Below are 12,453 nucleotides of genomic sequence, written 5' to 3'. Positions count from 1 at the left end.
GTGCTCCATCGCGTTAACCTGAACTTTCAAATTTGTGCCGGTAAAGCGCGACCACATAGCCGGGGTTGGCGTTTTATGCTTTTAAGCACTACTTTTCAGTTTAATCTTTAAAAATTCATAACTCCAGTTCTGCTTATTGGATTTTTGTCATTTTTGTTGTTTTGGTCTTGGGTTGTGCGTTAAATTAAGCTCTATTTGATCACCAGGTGTGGTATCTTTTTGCGTTTTCACTGTTTTAAGTGTTGCACAAATGCTTTACACATTGCCTATTAAGTTAAGCCGAACTGTTGAGCACGGTTAATTTAGGGTGTGATTGTGACTTACCCTGACTAGGATTGTGATTCCTGCTTGGACTAGGTGCAAACGTCTCAGACTCTCAAATATTTCACCCTTTACCAACTTATGAGACATTCTGGGTAGGCTGCATAGAATATGATATTTATCTGCTTGACCGGATACAAACGTTTTGGATGAAGAATATTTGACTAACAAGCCTTTTATCCTCAGAATGTATGGGATGTCAGAATGTGGCTTCAGTTTCTTCGTGCCTGCCTTGTTAGAAATTTCAAAACTCTGAATCTCAACTTAAACCTTCTTAACATGTTTCTCCACCTCTGGGTTCTTCTTCGGATTATTCACTTAGTCTTTTTCTCAGAGAATCATGGCAATCAAGACTTTTGTCTATTCCAGCACGTATTTGGTAAGTCTATTTGTCTCGGTCTACCTAAGAACAGTATAGCAAAGTTTTAGTGTATACTGTGCTAATGCTGCAAGAATTCTCCTTCATTTAAAGCGACCGGACCAGGTGTCGGAATGCTATACATCAGCTTAATCAACTCCCTGTGAGCGAGTTCCTTCCTTTTAAAGGTGGAAGCACTAATCACAGGAACTCAACTTTCTACACAGGAAATGTATTAAATATGGTGCACAGACATAATATCGACTCCAAAATATCGTTTGGACATAATATCGACTCCAAAATATCGTTTGGAGAAAATATCGACAGGACAGAATATAGACAGCCAAAATATCGTTTTTAAGGTAAGTGAAGTAATATCGTTTTTAAGGTAAGTGAAGTAATATCGTTTTAATTTTTAGGGTTCATGGTCAGTTTTGGGTTTTTGGGTAAAGGGGTATTTTTAGGGTTCAGGGTCAGTTTTGGGTTTTTGGGCAAAGGGGTATTTTTAGGGTTCAGGGTCAGTTTTCAGTTTTTGGGTAAAGGGGTATTTTTAGGGTTCAGGGTCAGTTTTCAGTTTTTGGGTATTATTTTATTATATTTTATTACTATATATATATGTTTAATAAATATGAAATAAAAAAATATTTATTTAACTTTCATTAATTATTTAATTATTATAAGTTAATTTAATTAATTTTAAGTATATTTTAGTAATTAATTATTAATATTAATTTAATTTAACACTGTTTTTAGTAAATACGATATTTTGTACAACTATATTTTTGTAAACGATATTTTTAACTCGATATTTTTGTACTTACCTGTTTGTAGATAGAAACTCGATATTTTGACTGTCGATATTTTCTCAACGATATTTTTGATGGTCGATATTCTGTCCGTCGATATTCTTTCAGTGATCCATTAAATATGTTCATCTGGAACCTCTGAAATCCATAGATAAACTCCCTTCAAAATCGATAAATTCAAGTTGAAAAAAATTGGGTGGCATAGCATTTAGAGAGTATGGAGTTCTCTCATGGAAGTCTGTTTCGTTAAGATTCGTAGCAAGTCAATGCACATACAATTTTTGGGGAAAAAAATGTAATACTTGACACATCACCACCTAACACTTTCTTGGTAATGTTTTTCAGCATTTATCACACTTTCTTTTTGAATTCTTTATAGCACCAGGCATTTTCCATTCAGGGTTTCCTTCAAAAATATCGTTTTAATAGGTCGTGTTTTTAAATCTAGCCTACAGCTAGCTTTTAACCTTTCTTTGTGAAAGACGTATTGCACTTGCCATTGGTTGGATTTATCAATCTCATTTACTTTGTTCTTATTTATTTGAAGGCTTACCCTCTCTTCTTCGGTTTGTCCCTAAGCCACCGCTTATTTACCATACTTGTGATTGGATAACTTGAATCCATTATATCAATGGCACCCCACTCGGTTTCTGTCTTCGTCACACTTCCTCTTGATGCCATGGCTCCCTCTCTCTCACCCTCACTAGAGACTCCACAACAGAGAGGGTAAGGAGAAGTGACACAGGTAGGGAGAGAGGAGAGAAAGGCTTGTGGAAATATATGAGCGAAACAGACAGAGGGGAGATCGATGCATAGTGGGATCATTTGAAGAAAAATAAACTCAGGGAAACACCGACAGAGACACAGGGTGAAGCACGGAGAATAAGAGAAGCAAAACAAATACAGGAGTAAACCAATGCAGACTTTATCTGTGTGGTTCCAGGCTGCTCCACTCAGTCGCTCTTACCCTCACCCCTGGCTTCTCCTACCATCACTGTTACTAGTGATGGGCCATAATTAAAGGATCAGGAACATCGACATGCTCCGTCAGCAAGCCCATGCTGTTGCACTTCTACACATATAAACAATGTGATTGTCAATATTCACAGACAATTCATTGACCAATCACCAGGCATTTACAAGAAATTTCAAGGTGATTTGCCAATGTGCACCAATCCTAGATTGTCAGTCAGTTTAATGTCTGTCAGCACAGGCTGCACTAAGTGCACACAGATGTATTTCCATATGCACTTGTGCTAAATTACCTCAGAGTTGTGCAGATTTGTAAATGTAGGGATCTGCAGCTCTGCCCCATGTGTGCAGGCTTGTTCTCATTTGCCCATTAGGGTTTCCTGGTACTTAATGCCAGGCACCTAATCAGCATGTTGAGCAATGTGACAAAGAAAGGAGGAGACAATTTACTTAAGTAGATTTCTACCTGAGCCAAAGTGGATATTGAGAAATATGGTTTTGTATTTTACTTGTTCTCTTGCAGAGCTGGTTTCGTTTATGATCTTCCTTTTGCAGCATCTCTGCCAAACCATTGCAACTACAGAGAGACTTGCATTTCATAACTATGGACCTTTGTTTGGCCCGTTCAATCTTCTGCATTGTGCAGAATTTACACAATTAGGAGATTATGAATTTCAGTTCAAGACATAGGATTCAAATTGGGCTTCAGGGTGGGATGCACTGTGTTTGAATCTGGCCTAGAGACAACTTTAGCATTTAAGCCGGAAACATGTGAAAAAGAAGATCATGAATAAAATAATGACAAGAGAGGCATTGGGTCAGCTGTTATCTGCAATTGTCATTCAAATTTTGCATCCATCTTTCATAAGCTATTGGTTGTCTTGCTCTGTGAGTGATGGCATTATGCCTATTCACATATGCAGGACCACTTACGAAAACATGCACTCCAATGCCAGTGTTGATAGGTAAATACTTTGGGCCTTATATATGAAAAGTGACGCATCACTGCGTGAAAACAGCGATGCGTCACTTTTCACTGCGCTCTCCCTGCGACATAATTGATGCGTCATATTTATAATATGACGCATCATGTCGCAAGGAGTTACAGATACGTCAGTATTTCTGACGTATCTGTAAGCGCAAAAGTCACGCATTGCTGGGGTGTGTCACAAAAGTGACGCAACTCCAGCAATGCGTCCTTTCACATGGGGAAAGCCCCATGTGAAAGGGCTTGCGTCAGTCTTACACCTGCTGTGAGGCAGGTGCAAGATTTTGACACAACAGCGTCCTAAAGGTGACGCAGTGAAATCTCATAGATTTCACTGCGTCACTATTACGAGGCTTTTTGCGGGGGAACGCCCCCTTTGCATACATTATACCTGACGCAGGTATAATGTAGCGCAGGCGTTTACAAAGTGACGCATCTGCTTAGATGCGTCACTTTGTAAATAGTGCGCAACAGGACGCATGTTTTACGCCGCCGATGCGTCACAAAAAGTGACGCATCGGAAGCGCAAAACTCACGCAAGGCCTCATAAATGAGGCCCTTTGTTTTTTGTTATTTATTTATTTCCACATTCCTTAGTCTAGTTGTATTTTTGCATCCTTGTGTTTTCAACCTATGGCCCCATTATCTAAGGTAAAAGTTGCTTGTGGTTGTACAATTGCGATCGAATATACCTTTTTTTTAAATAACTGCCAGGAATTCACAAGGTGAGAACCTACACATCTGTATGTACATAGGCATTCACAAACTAATACTGGAAATTGATGAATTATACTGACGCCAAGGAATGGCGCCAATTCTGGGTGGGAAGGGGAATGATTCACCCCAAGATTTTCTTAGCATGTAGGTAAAGGGGTTCTCTTTGGGAATAATACTTTCCCCACAGAAAAGAATGTGCACTTGCACAGGGTACTCTCTTCCCCATCTGTGGTATTCTCCTGTCTGAATTACTGTACATGGAGAATAGGACCTTGGGGGGGGGAGCCACTTGACCATCCCAAGATTAAGCGTGGAAACTTGCACCTGGTGCAACTTTCCAGAGTTACTTTTGGGTATGTTTGTGAATACCATAAGGTTGACTAAGTATGTGCAGGCAGACATCTTTGCTTTTACATTTTCAACTAGATTAGTTAATTGTCCCAAGTCTTCAAGGTATACAACTTCAAAATCAAATGAACCTTTTTTGTGCTAATAAGAGTCCAATGTTACTAAATTGTTCATTGAAAGTGAAAAACTAATTCTGGACCTCCAGTGTGCTAGAGAGCTTCTATACTGTTCAATATAAAATCAATCAATCAGGATTTATAAAGCGGTGCTAATCACCCAATACGGTATCCAAGGGCTTGCCAGTCCCAGAAGGCTCATTGAAACAGCCAGGTCTTAAGGGCCCTTTGGAATTCCGGAAGGCAGCAGATGGTCTGGCGCTGCATGGGGAGGCCATTACAGGTCTTTGCTGCAATGTAGGAAAAGGAGCATCCGCTAATTATGATTCAGTGGATACGGGGAGAGTGGACCAGTGATAGGGAGGCAGAGCAAAGTTGGTGGAAGTTCAGATCGATGGTTGGTGGAACTTCAGGTGGCCATTGATGTAGGCAGGTCCTTAGTTCTGTAGAGCCGTGTGTGTGCAGGAGAACAATTTGAATTGCCATCTCTTTTGTACAGGGAGCCAGTGGAGTTGTCCAAGGTGGGGTGTAAAGTAGGTTCATCAGGAAGGGTAAAGGCGAGTCTGTCTGTCTGTGGTGTTCTGTATAGTTTCAAGTCTCTGTAGGAGGTGGGCGGCTATCCCTATGTAGAGAGCATTGCCATAGTCCACTCAGCTGGTGATGAGGCTTCACATGTGCAGGGGAAGCCATTTGAAGATCTTCTGTAGGTATGCATAGAGTGAGAAAGCAGGCGGATGAAAAGGCGTTTATCTGTGATTTCATGGTGAGCTTCTTATTAATGATGATTCCAAGGTTTCTGGCGTCATCTGCGGGTATGGGTGCAGGTTAGGTCTGAGGGACACCAGGATTCGTCCCAGAGGTTGCTGTGGTTACCGAAGATCAGTACTTCTGATTTGTCCATGTTCAGCTTCAGGCAGTTGTTCTTCAACCAGTCAGTGACAGTTATCATGCATCTGTGGAGGTTGGTCCTGGTGGTGGTAGGGTCATTGGTTAGGGAGAGGATGAGTTGGGTGTCGCCTGCATAGGATTTTATGTTGAGACTGTGGGACTGGACGTTGTTGGCCATTTATACATTGAAGAGCTGAGGGATGAGTCCTGGGGACACTGCAGACTAGGTCCTTGGGCTAGGAGGTAAAAGGTGGTAGGCAGACCCTTTGTGTTCTTAAGGTGAGGAAGGAGGTGATCCATATTAGTGCATCCCCTTCGATGCCAATGTGATGGAGTCTTACAATCAGTGTGTGGTGGGATACCACGTCAAAGGCTGCCGAGAAGTTCAGATGGATCAGGGCCACCTATTAGCCTCTGCCGAGGAGGCTTTGAATGTCATTGATGGCTGCGATCAGCGTGGTCTCAGTGCTGTGAAATACGGATTGGGAGAAGTCGAGTAGCTGGTTCTGCTCCAGGTTTGTCTTGGGTTGCCTGTTGATAGCAATTTCCAGTACCTTGGCAGGAAGTGGGAGCAAGGATATTGGCCTGTAGTTCTTGAGTTCACTAGGGTTGGTGGAGGGCTTTTTGAGTAGTGGTCTAATGTTGGCATGTTTCCAGGCATCAAAAATGTTTTGGTGGTGATTGAGATGTTGGGCAGGGAGGTCATTTCCTGGCCTATTCTTTGGCTTCCAAGGTTGAAGATGTGGTGCGAGCATTGGTCTGTGGGAGTTCCTGAGTGGATGGATTTCACGATGGCTGAAGTGCCCAGGGTGGAGAGCTGGTTCCAGGTGGTCAATTTGTGGTTTGTGCCAGTTGCTGTGATGATGTATCAGTCAATGAAGGCCGTGGGTATAGGTTAGGGTTCAAAGTTTCTGTATATGGTCGATCTAGTCATGGAAGAAGCTGACAAGTTTGTCGCACAGCTCCTGTGAGGGTGTGACGTTGGTTTCACTGGCAGCCAGGATGGAGAACTTCTTAACGATGTTAAAAAGTTCCTTGCTGTTGGCGCTTGTTTTGATACGTGCTGTTAGGCCTTTCTTGTTGCCCTCAGCAGGTGTTACTTAAAACCTTTATCACAAGCATATGGTCACCACGTTTAAGTAGGAGCATTTTCTCCTTTTCTTCTTTTTAATTTACGCGGCGTATGCTTTCAATAAAAAAAGTTTTTGCAAATGCTTTTTTTTGTTTTGCTTACTATCAGTTTAGTTTGTCAGCCTTACAGCAAGACTACTCTATGGCAATATTTCGGTTCTGCCTAAAGGAGTGTGAGAAGTCCAACAGTTGCTTTCTCATGCAAGAGGCACTCTACAATTTCTCACCAGCCCAGTTATGGCAAAACTGACTATATCTACATCTACTTCAAGTCTCTGACCCAGTATTCAAGAGACTCACCTTCCTCTCTGTTCCACTGCAATTTTGACAAGCTATTTTACCTAAAGTGTTGGACTCCATGGGTCAGAAAGTTTGGAATGATATGGCAATTGTCCTAATTACGACAGGGAGGCAGGTACACTTGCAAAGATCTGAGACATTGTTCATTGTAATACTACTGAAAGACGTTTTGTCTGCTATCATTTGGTTCATTGCAATATTCAGATTATGCATCATCCCCCTTCATTCCCAAGTGGTGTATAATGTTTTGTGTCTTAAACTTAACTTTCAGTGTTCACCTAACTGAATTTTACACATTCACTTTATTTTTCATCAGTGTGTATTGAAAGGCGTGTCAGAAGACAAACTGATGGGATCTAAAGGTTGAGCAACCATCGTCTCTTGCTGAGGAGCCCCCAACCTACATAATTACAGGAAGAATGGTTTATTATACAAGCAGATGGATTTGTCTGGGTCATCACTGTACTTTGTATGTAACTTTAGAACTGTATAACTGCTTTGGGATGTCTGCATTTGACGGTCTTTAGCCCTGTTGAACAATTAAGTTTTTTCTTGGTGTACCACTGCAAATTGAGCAAAGACAACAATTAATTAATCAATCCCCATTGTATGAAATGGGCATTTCTTACTAGAGATGTGCCGTGACATAGGAGACTTCAATTTCTTTACATATCTCCATTTGATCAAAGAATGGAAATATCATCACATTAGGGAAGAACACTTTCTCCAAAATAGGTTTTATTTAGCCAAATCACAGCAGATGGCAGGACAACCTCCAATCAATGGTGGTCAACTTTCCTGGTGATTGTGAGGGAGTAGAAGGTGTGCAAGTCTACTTTATCCACTCCTGGTCACTACCGCATTACAAAATGGGCTGGAGATGCTTGTGTGGCCTCTTCTGTAATACAGATAGGGATTACGCACATGTAGCACCAGTGCGAGCTCAAGGGGGTTTCCCTCACTCGCATGTGGTTGTGGCTCCATGTACATGAGGAACACTTTGCCTCTGCACCCATGCAACATCACAGATGCAGGCCAGAAGAAAAGATGTTGTTAGAAGACGCATTGACTGTAATCCATATCGAGGTGGTGTACAGTCTGCTGCTTGAAGGGGGAACCTCTGGGCATTCTCTTGCAGGTGTGTAATCACTGTAACTGAAATCACCCACTGCAACCACATACTGGAGAATCAATGCTACTCCCACCCCCTTTCAGATGTAGGCCAGGTTGCCAGGTTTCACCTCAAGTGAAAGGGGGACCGGCAACTTCAACCAGTGCATATCGCCCAGGACAGGTGTTAGCTTGTGGCTGTCCTGGAGTGCACATTTCTGGTCTGTGCTCGGTGCATTCAGTAAAAGGTGGCACAGATGAGGACCATGAGCCCTCTCTGTAATATGGGGAATGGTATGCAAGTAGACACAGTTCAAATGAAGCATGGAAACAAATTTGCCTCTGTACAGACTAGCAATAGAAGCCACCAGCAGTATTTTGCTTCAGGACATTGTGGGTAGACAACAGTTTCCTGATGTCTTACTCAACTGTAGAAATTAGGTCTTAAAAAATCCTTCAAGGGGGAAACTTTTTCCATGTGCCAACCATCATCAGCAGCAAGCGGGACCAACTGATAATTTTTACACTATTCGGAGCATACACTCTGAAACTGAGTTAACCAAATGTTTATGGTTGGCCGGGTAGTAATGACACGGTGAGCACAAAATTATAAAATGGTTTGTAGCACATTGTCATTAGCAGAGGTTGAGATTAATTCAAGCTTTTCACTGTTTATTTTGGGCAAGTCTGGTCATTTTTTAATTGATCGGTCTAACATTTAATCACTGTGTAGTAGAACAGTTTTTATGGTATTGTTTTATTCAACTTCACTTCAGGAGGAATAACTTGTGCTTGGTCTGCTACAGCAGCATTGTGTCGTTGTCACTTGAGGAGTTCTTTTTGAGGATTGCAGTCTGTCTAGTTGGAGGTATAATTTAGGAACCATAGCTTTCTATATTTGCATTTCAAAGAGCCTGAATGAAAATCGAATTTATTTCAAACATAGTTGGAACTACTTCTTTACTAAGTCGTCAGCGAAGAATAGTTCTTTCTTATCCAGTAGAAAGCCAAAGGATTGTAGTTGGTACTTGAAAGAGTCCAAAAACAAGGATTGGGTTGACACATCCACATAGTTGATAACCCAAAATATTTCAGAATTATTACGAGCAACACTTAACTCAGATCTACAATAATTACATAGAACCAGACAGGGTACACACAGAGATAATTCAAAAAAATCATAATATGCAAAGTGAAATGATTTTGCCAAAGTATGACTCGTATAATTTTTACCTAATTTACATTTAGTGATAAGATTTTGGCAGATCAAATACATTACCATGAACCTGAGTTATTCTGCAATACATAACCAATATGATATTAAACTAGGCAAAGCAATACAACCTATCAGATCAGTTATCTCAGGTTTACTAACAATCCTAACATTTAACACAAACATACTTGCCCTAGCTTCATATATTGAAAAATACAAATACTTACCCCTTACTGCACTTGGAGGAAGTTTTTGCCAGTTCAGCTTCTTCATTTTTAATGTTGGCCTGCTAGCACTGCTAAAGTAAGCATTCCTTGAAGATCCTACAGAGTAACCCACATGTGCAACCACAATTTCATCCTTGTTCGAGCCAGGAAGTGGAGGTGCACCAGGGCATCTTCCCATGCCAGGCAAAGGAGGTGGTGGTGGTATGCCAGTAAGTGGCATACCTGGAAAAGGTGGTGCTGGAGGAGCCCCGCCAAACATGCCTGGCAGTGGCGGAGGAGGCGGTGGCCCCCCACACATGCCCGGAAGTGGTGGAGCTGGTGGAACCCCAGCAAACATTCCAGGCAGTGGAGGAGCGGGTGGAGCCCCAGCAAACATTCCAGGCAGTGGAGGAGCGGGTGGAGCCCCTCCAAACATGCCGGGCAGTTCAGGAGCGGGTGGAGCCCCACCAAACATGCCGGGCAGTGGGGGGGCGGGAGGAGGCCCACCTGCCATGCCAGGCAGTGGAGGAGGAGGGGGAGGGGGAGGGGGAGGCTTAATTTCATGTGAAGGGGGCAGAGACTCCAGTTGTTTTAATGGCACTGAAGAGATCAGTTGCTGTGTAGTTGTGATATTCTCAGAACATGTAAACGGAGGCTGTGATATTCTGTTTTTGTCCTTTATAGACTCTTCAACTGACTTCTCAGTTTGAATACTTTTATGACATTTATTAACAGGTCCACTGTTCTCCGAATTCTTATTATTTTGAAGTTTCTTCAAAACTGCAATTCGCTCAATAATTTTTTCCAGGGTGCTTTCTTCCTCTGTAAAAGAAGTAACATGAAAGGTGTTAGTGCTACATACGTGTTTGCGCACGCATGAGGAAACTGAATAACAAACCTCATAAAACAGATTAGTAAAGAAACTTTAGCAAATATTATACGTTGCTCTAAAGAGGTTCTTAACAAGGAAGAGTTTTTTTCAAAGTGAATACAGATGTGTAATCCAGATCCAGGTCCAAAGGGTGACCATGTGATCTCACCATCTCAATGGTATCTGGAATAGAATAACCATTTATTACAGATGTTCAAATTGCAATATTTGAAACTGGGTTCAGTATGTCCATACACAAATGGCTTGCATGACACTGCAAGTTCCTGAAAATAGGTAACATTAATCTCAATGTTGGCAGTGTGTTTGTATGTGTTGGGAATGTTAGATTATTGGCAGTTAGGTAAGATGTTCAGAAGTCCCTCACGACCTGCTCAAGGGTACAGGTAAGAATGAGGTACTACACAAAGCTCGTAAGTAGTGGAGAAATACAAATTTACATCTCACTATGTACGTTCATTTTGTATTCATCCATTACAATCCACACCCAGCCACACAAGAGGGAAAATGTGATGTTTGTAAAGGGAATCTGTAACCATTGCCTGGTTGCAGCATCAGACACTTTACCCTAGACCCAACCCTGGATATTAAGAGCCACCTGCACATTTTCAACACAATGTATGCTGAAGCAAGTATTGTTTGGATTGCCAAGCTAAACAGTCCAACAGCTCTTTTTACATTTCAGCATAGTGGCACAATGGTAAACTGCATTGCAGGTGGTATTTGAGTACCGAATGCATCACACTTTACATCAACATTTGATGAATGGAGCATGTCACTTAGCCTAAGGGTGTATTTATGGGAAATTTCCATTAGAAAAAAGCCAGAAGCCCAATGTGCCTTCCCAGCGCCGGCAAGAGAACAAACGCGTCTTCAGTACACATTCGTTCAGCACAACAGTTGTTGAAACAACTTGCTTTAAGGGGGCGCGTTGGTGGAATAGTGTTGGATTTAAAGTCCAACAATTTTCCTACTGTTGCGCAGACTGGAGTTGGAATAGTAAATTAACTTATCCCAAAATCCAACGCCTCCTTAAGGCAAGTCGTTAGAACGACATACATGCTGAACTAATGCACACTAAAGATGCGTTCATTCTAAAGACGGCGCTGTGAAGGAACCGCATGATTACGGCTTGCGGAATACCGTCATACATTCATATTTACAGGAAATATATGCAGATTATTATACATTCCAGCTGCTACGTCTAGCCAATTAGAAATTATACATTTTCTTAAGAACTGTATCAGCACCCATTAACATACAAGGGAACTGCAACACTGTTGCAGCAAAGTGTTAAACAATCTAAATTGTCCCTTGATGTTTGAAGAGCTTGGATTGTTATGATGCTCATGGTATAGGTTTGCCTTAACAGGTCATTGTAGTTTGACTTTTTTCACAAAACTGTAATATTAAAAGAACACTGTCAACTGTTGCAAGATGTTCAAACAAGCTTTAGGGTGAACAAAACTCACTTCTTTTTGTTTCAAAATGGGGGAAAGACTCTGAAGAATTTCCTAAAACTATACAACCTGATATACACTTTATGCGCCCTGGGACCATCACCCACAATCAAAATAGAAGTGACTTTGTAATGATTAGGACCAATTTTTTTTTATCTCGCTTACAGAGGGGCTTCTACATTTCTCTGGGTAGAGCAACCACAAAGGACATTAATATTCCTGGAAAAACTGAGAATTAGAAAAACTTTTTCTAGATGAATCGTAATCCCTCCTTTTTTAGCCTCACCATCAAAACACAGCGAAATCCTGGTGAAGCCCCTGAAACAAGAAAAGAGGCTGAAAGTGTCGACAAAAATAGGGACACTACCTACAGAATATTGAATAATTTCTTGGAGTTGAGAAGAAAATGGCTGCTCATAACTGTAGCAGATTATATCCAAAGTAATTTTTGTATGTTATCTTTTGCAGGCAATAATCAGTTATCTACTATTTTTAAGTAAGGTTGTCATGATAGTGGTCACAACAACTTTTTCCCTTTGATTTAACAGAAGCACAGATTTAACAGTATGGTCTGTCACCATACATTATTTTAGTCTGTGTATCATCCAACATCGATTTAGAGTATGGGTA

The 12,453-nt window shown here is 41.3% G+C and overlaps 1 protein-coding gene across 2 annotated transcripts in view; it reads right to left on the bottom strand.

Moving 5' to 3' along the window:
• The window catches only part of LOC144781426 (inverted formin-2-like), a 363,383-nt gene that overhangs the window by 118,318 nt on the left and 232,612 nt on the right, over nucleotides 1-12,453 (bottom strand). For both annotated transcript variants that reach the window (XM_078660278.1, XM_078660277.1), the window contains exon 8: nucleotides 9,496-10,296. In XM_078660278.1, the coding sequence (XP_078516404.1) occupies nucleotides 9,496-10,296 (801 nt within the window). The remainder of the gene's footprint in view (nucleotides 1-9,495; nucleotides 10,297-12,453) is intronic.

The sequence above is a fragment of the Lissotriton helveticus genome, chromosome 9 (genome assembly GCF_964261635.1).
Source record: "Lissotriton helveticus chromosome 9, aLisHel1.1, whole genome shotgun sequence".
Taxonomy (NCBI): domain Eukaryota; kingdom Metazoa; phylum Chordata; class Amphibia; order Caudata; family Salamandridae; genus Lissotriton; species Lissotriton helveticus.
The sequence above is the reverse complement of the archived record's forward strand: the minus strand, read 5'-3'. Positions and strand labels throughout refer to the sequence as shown.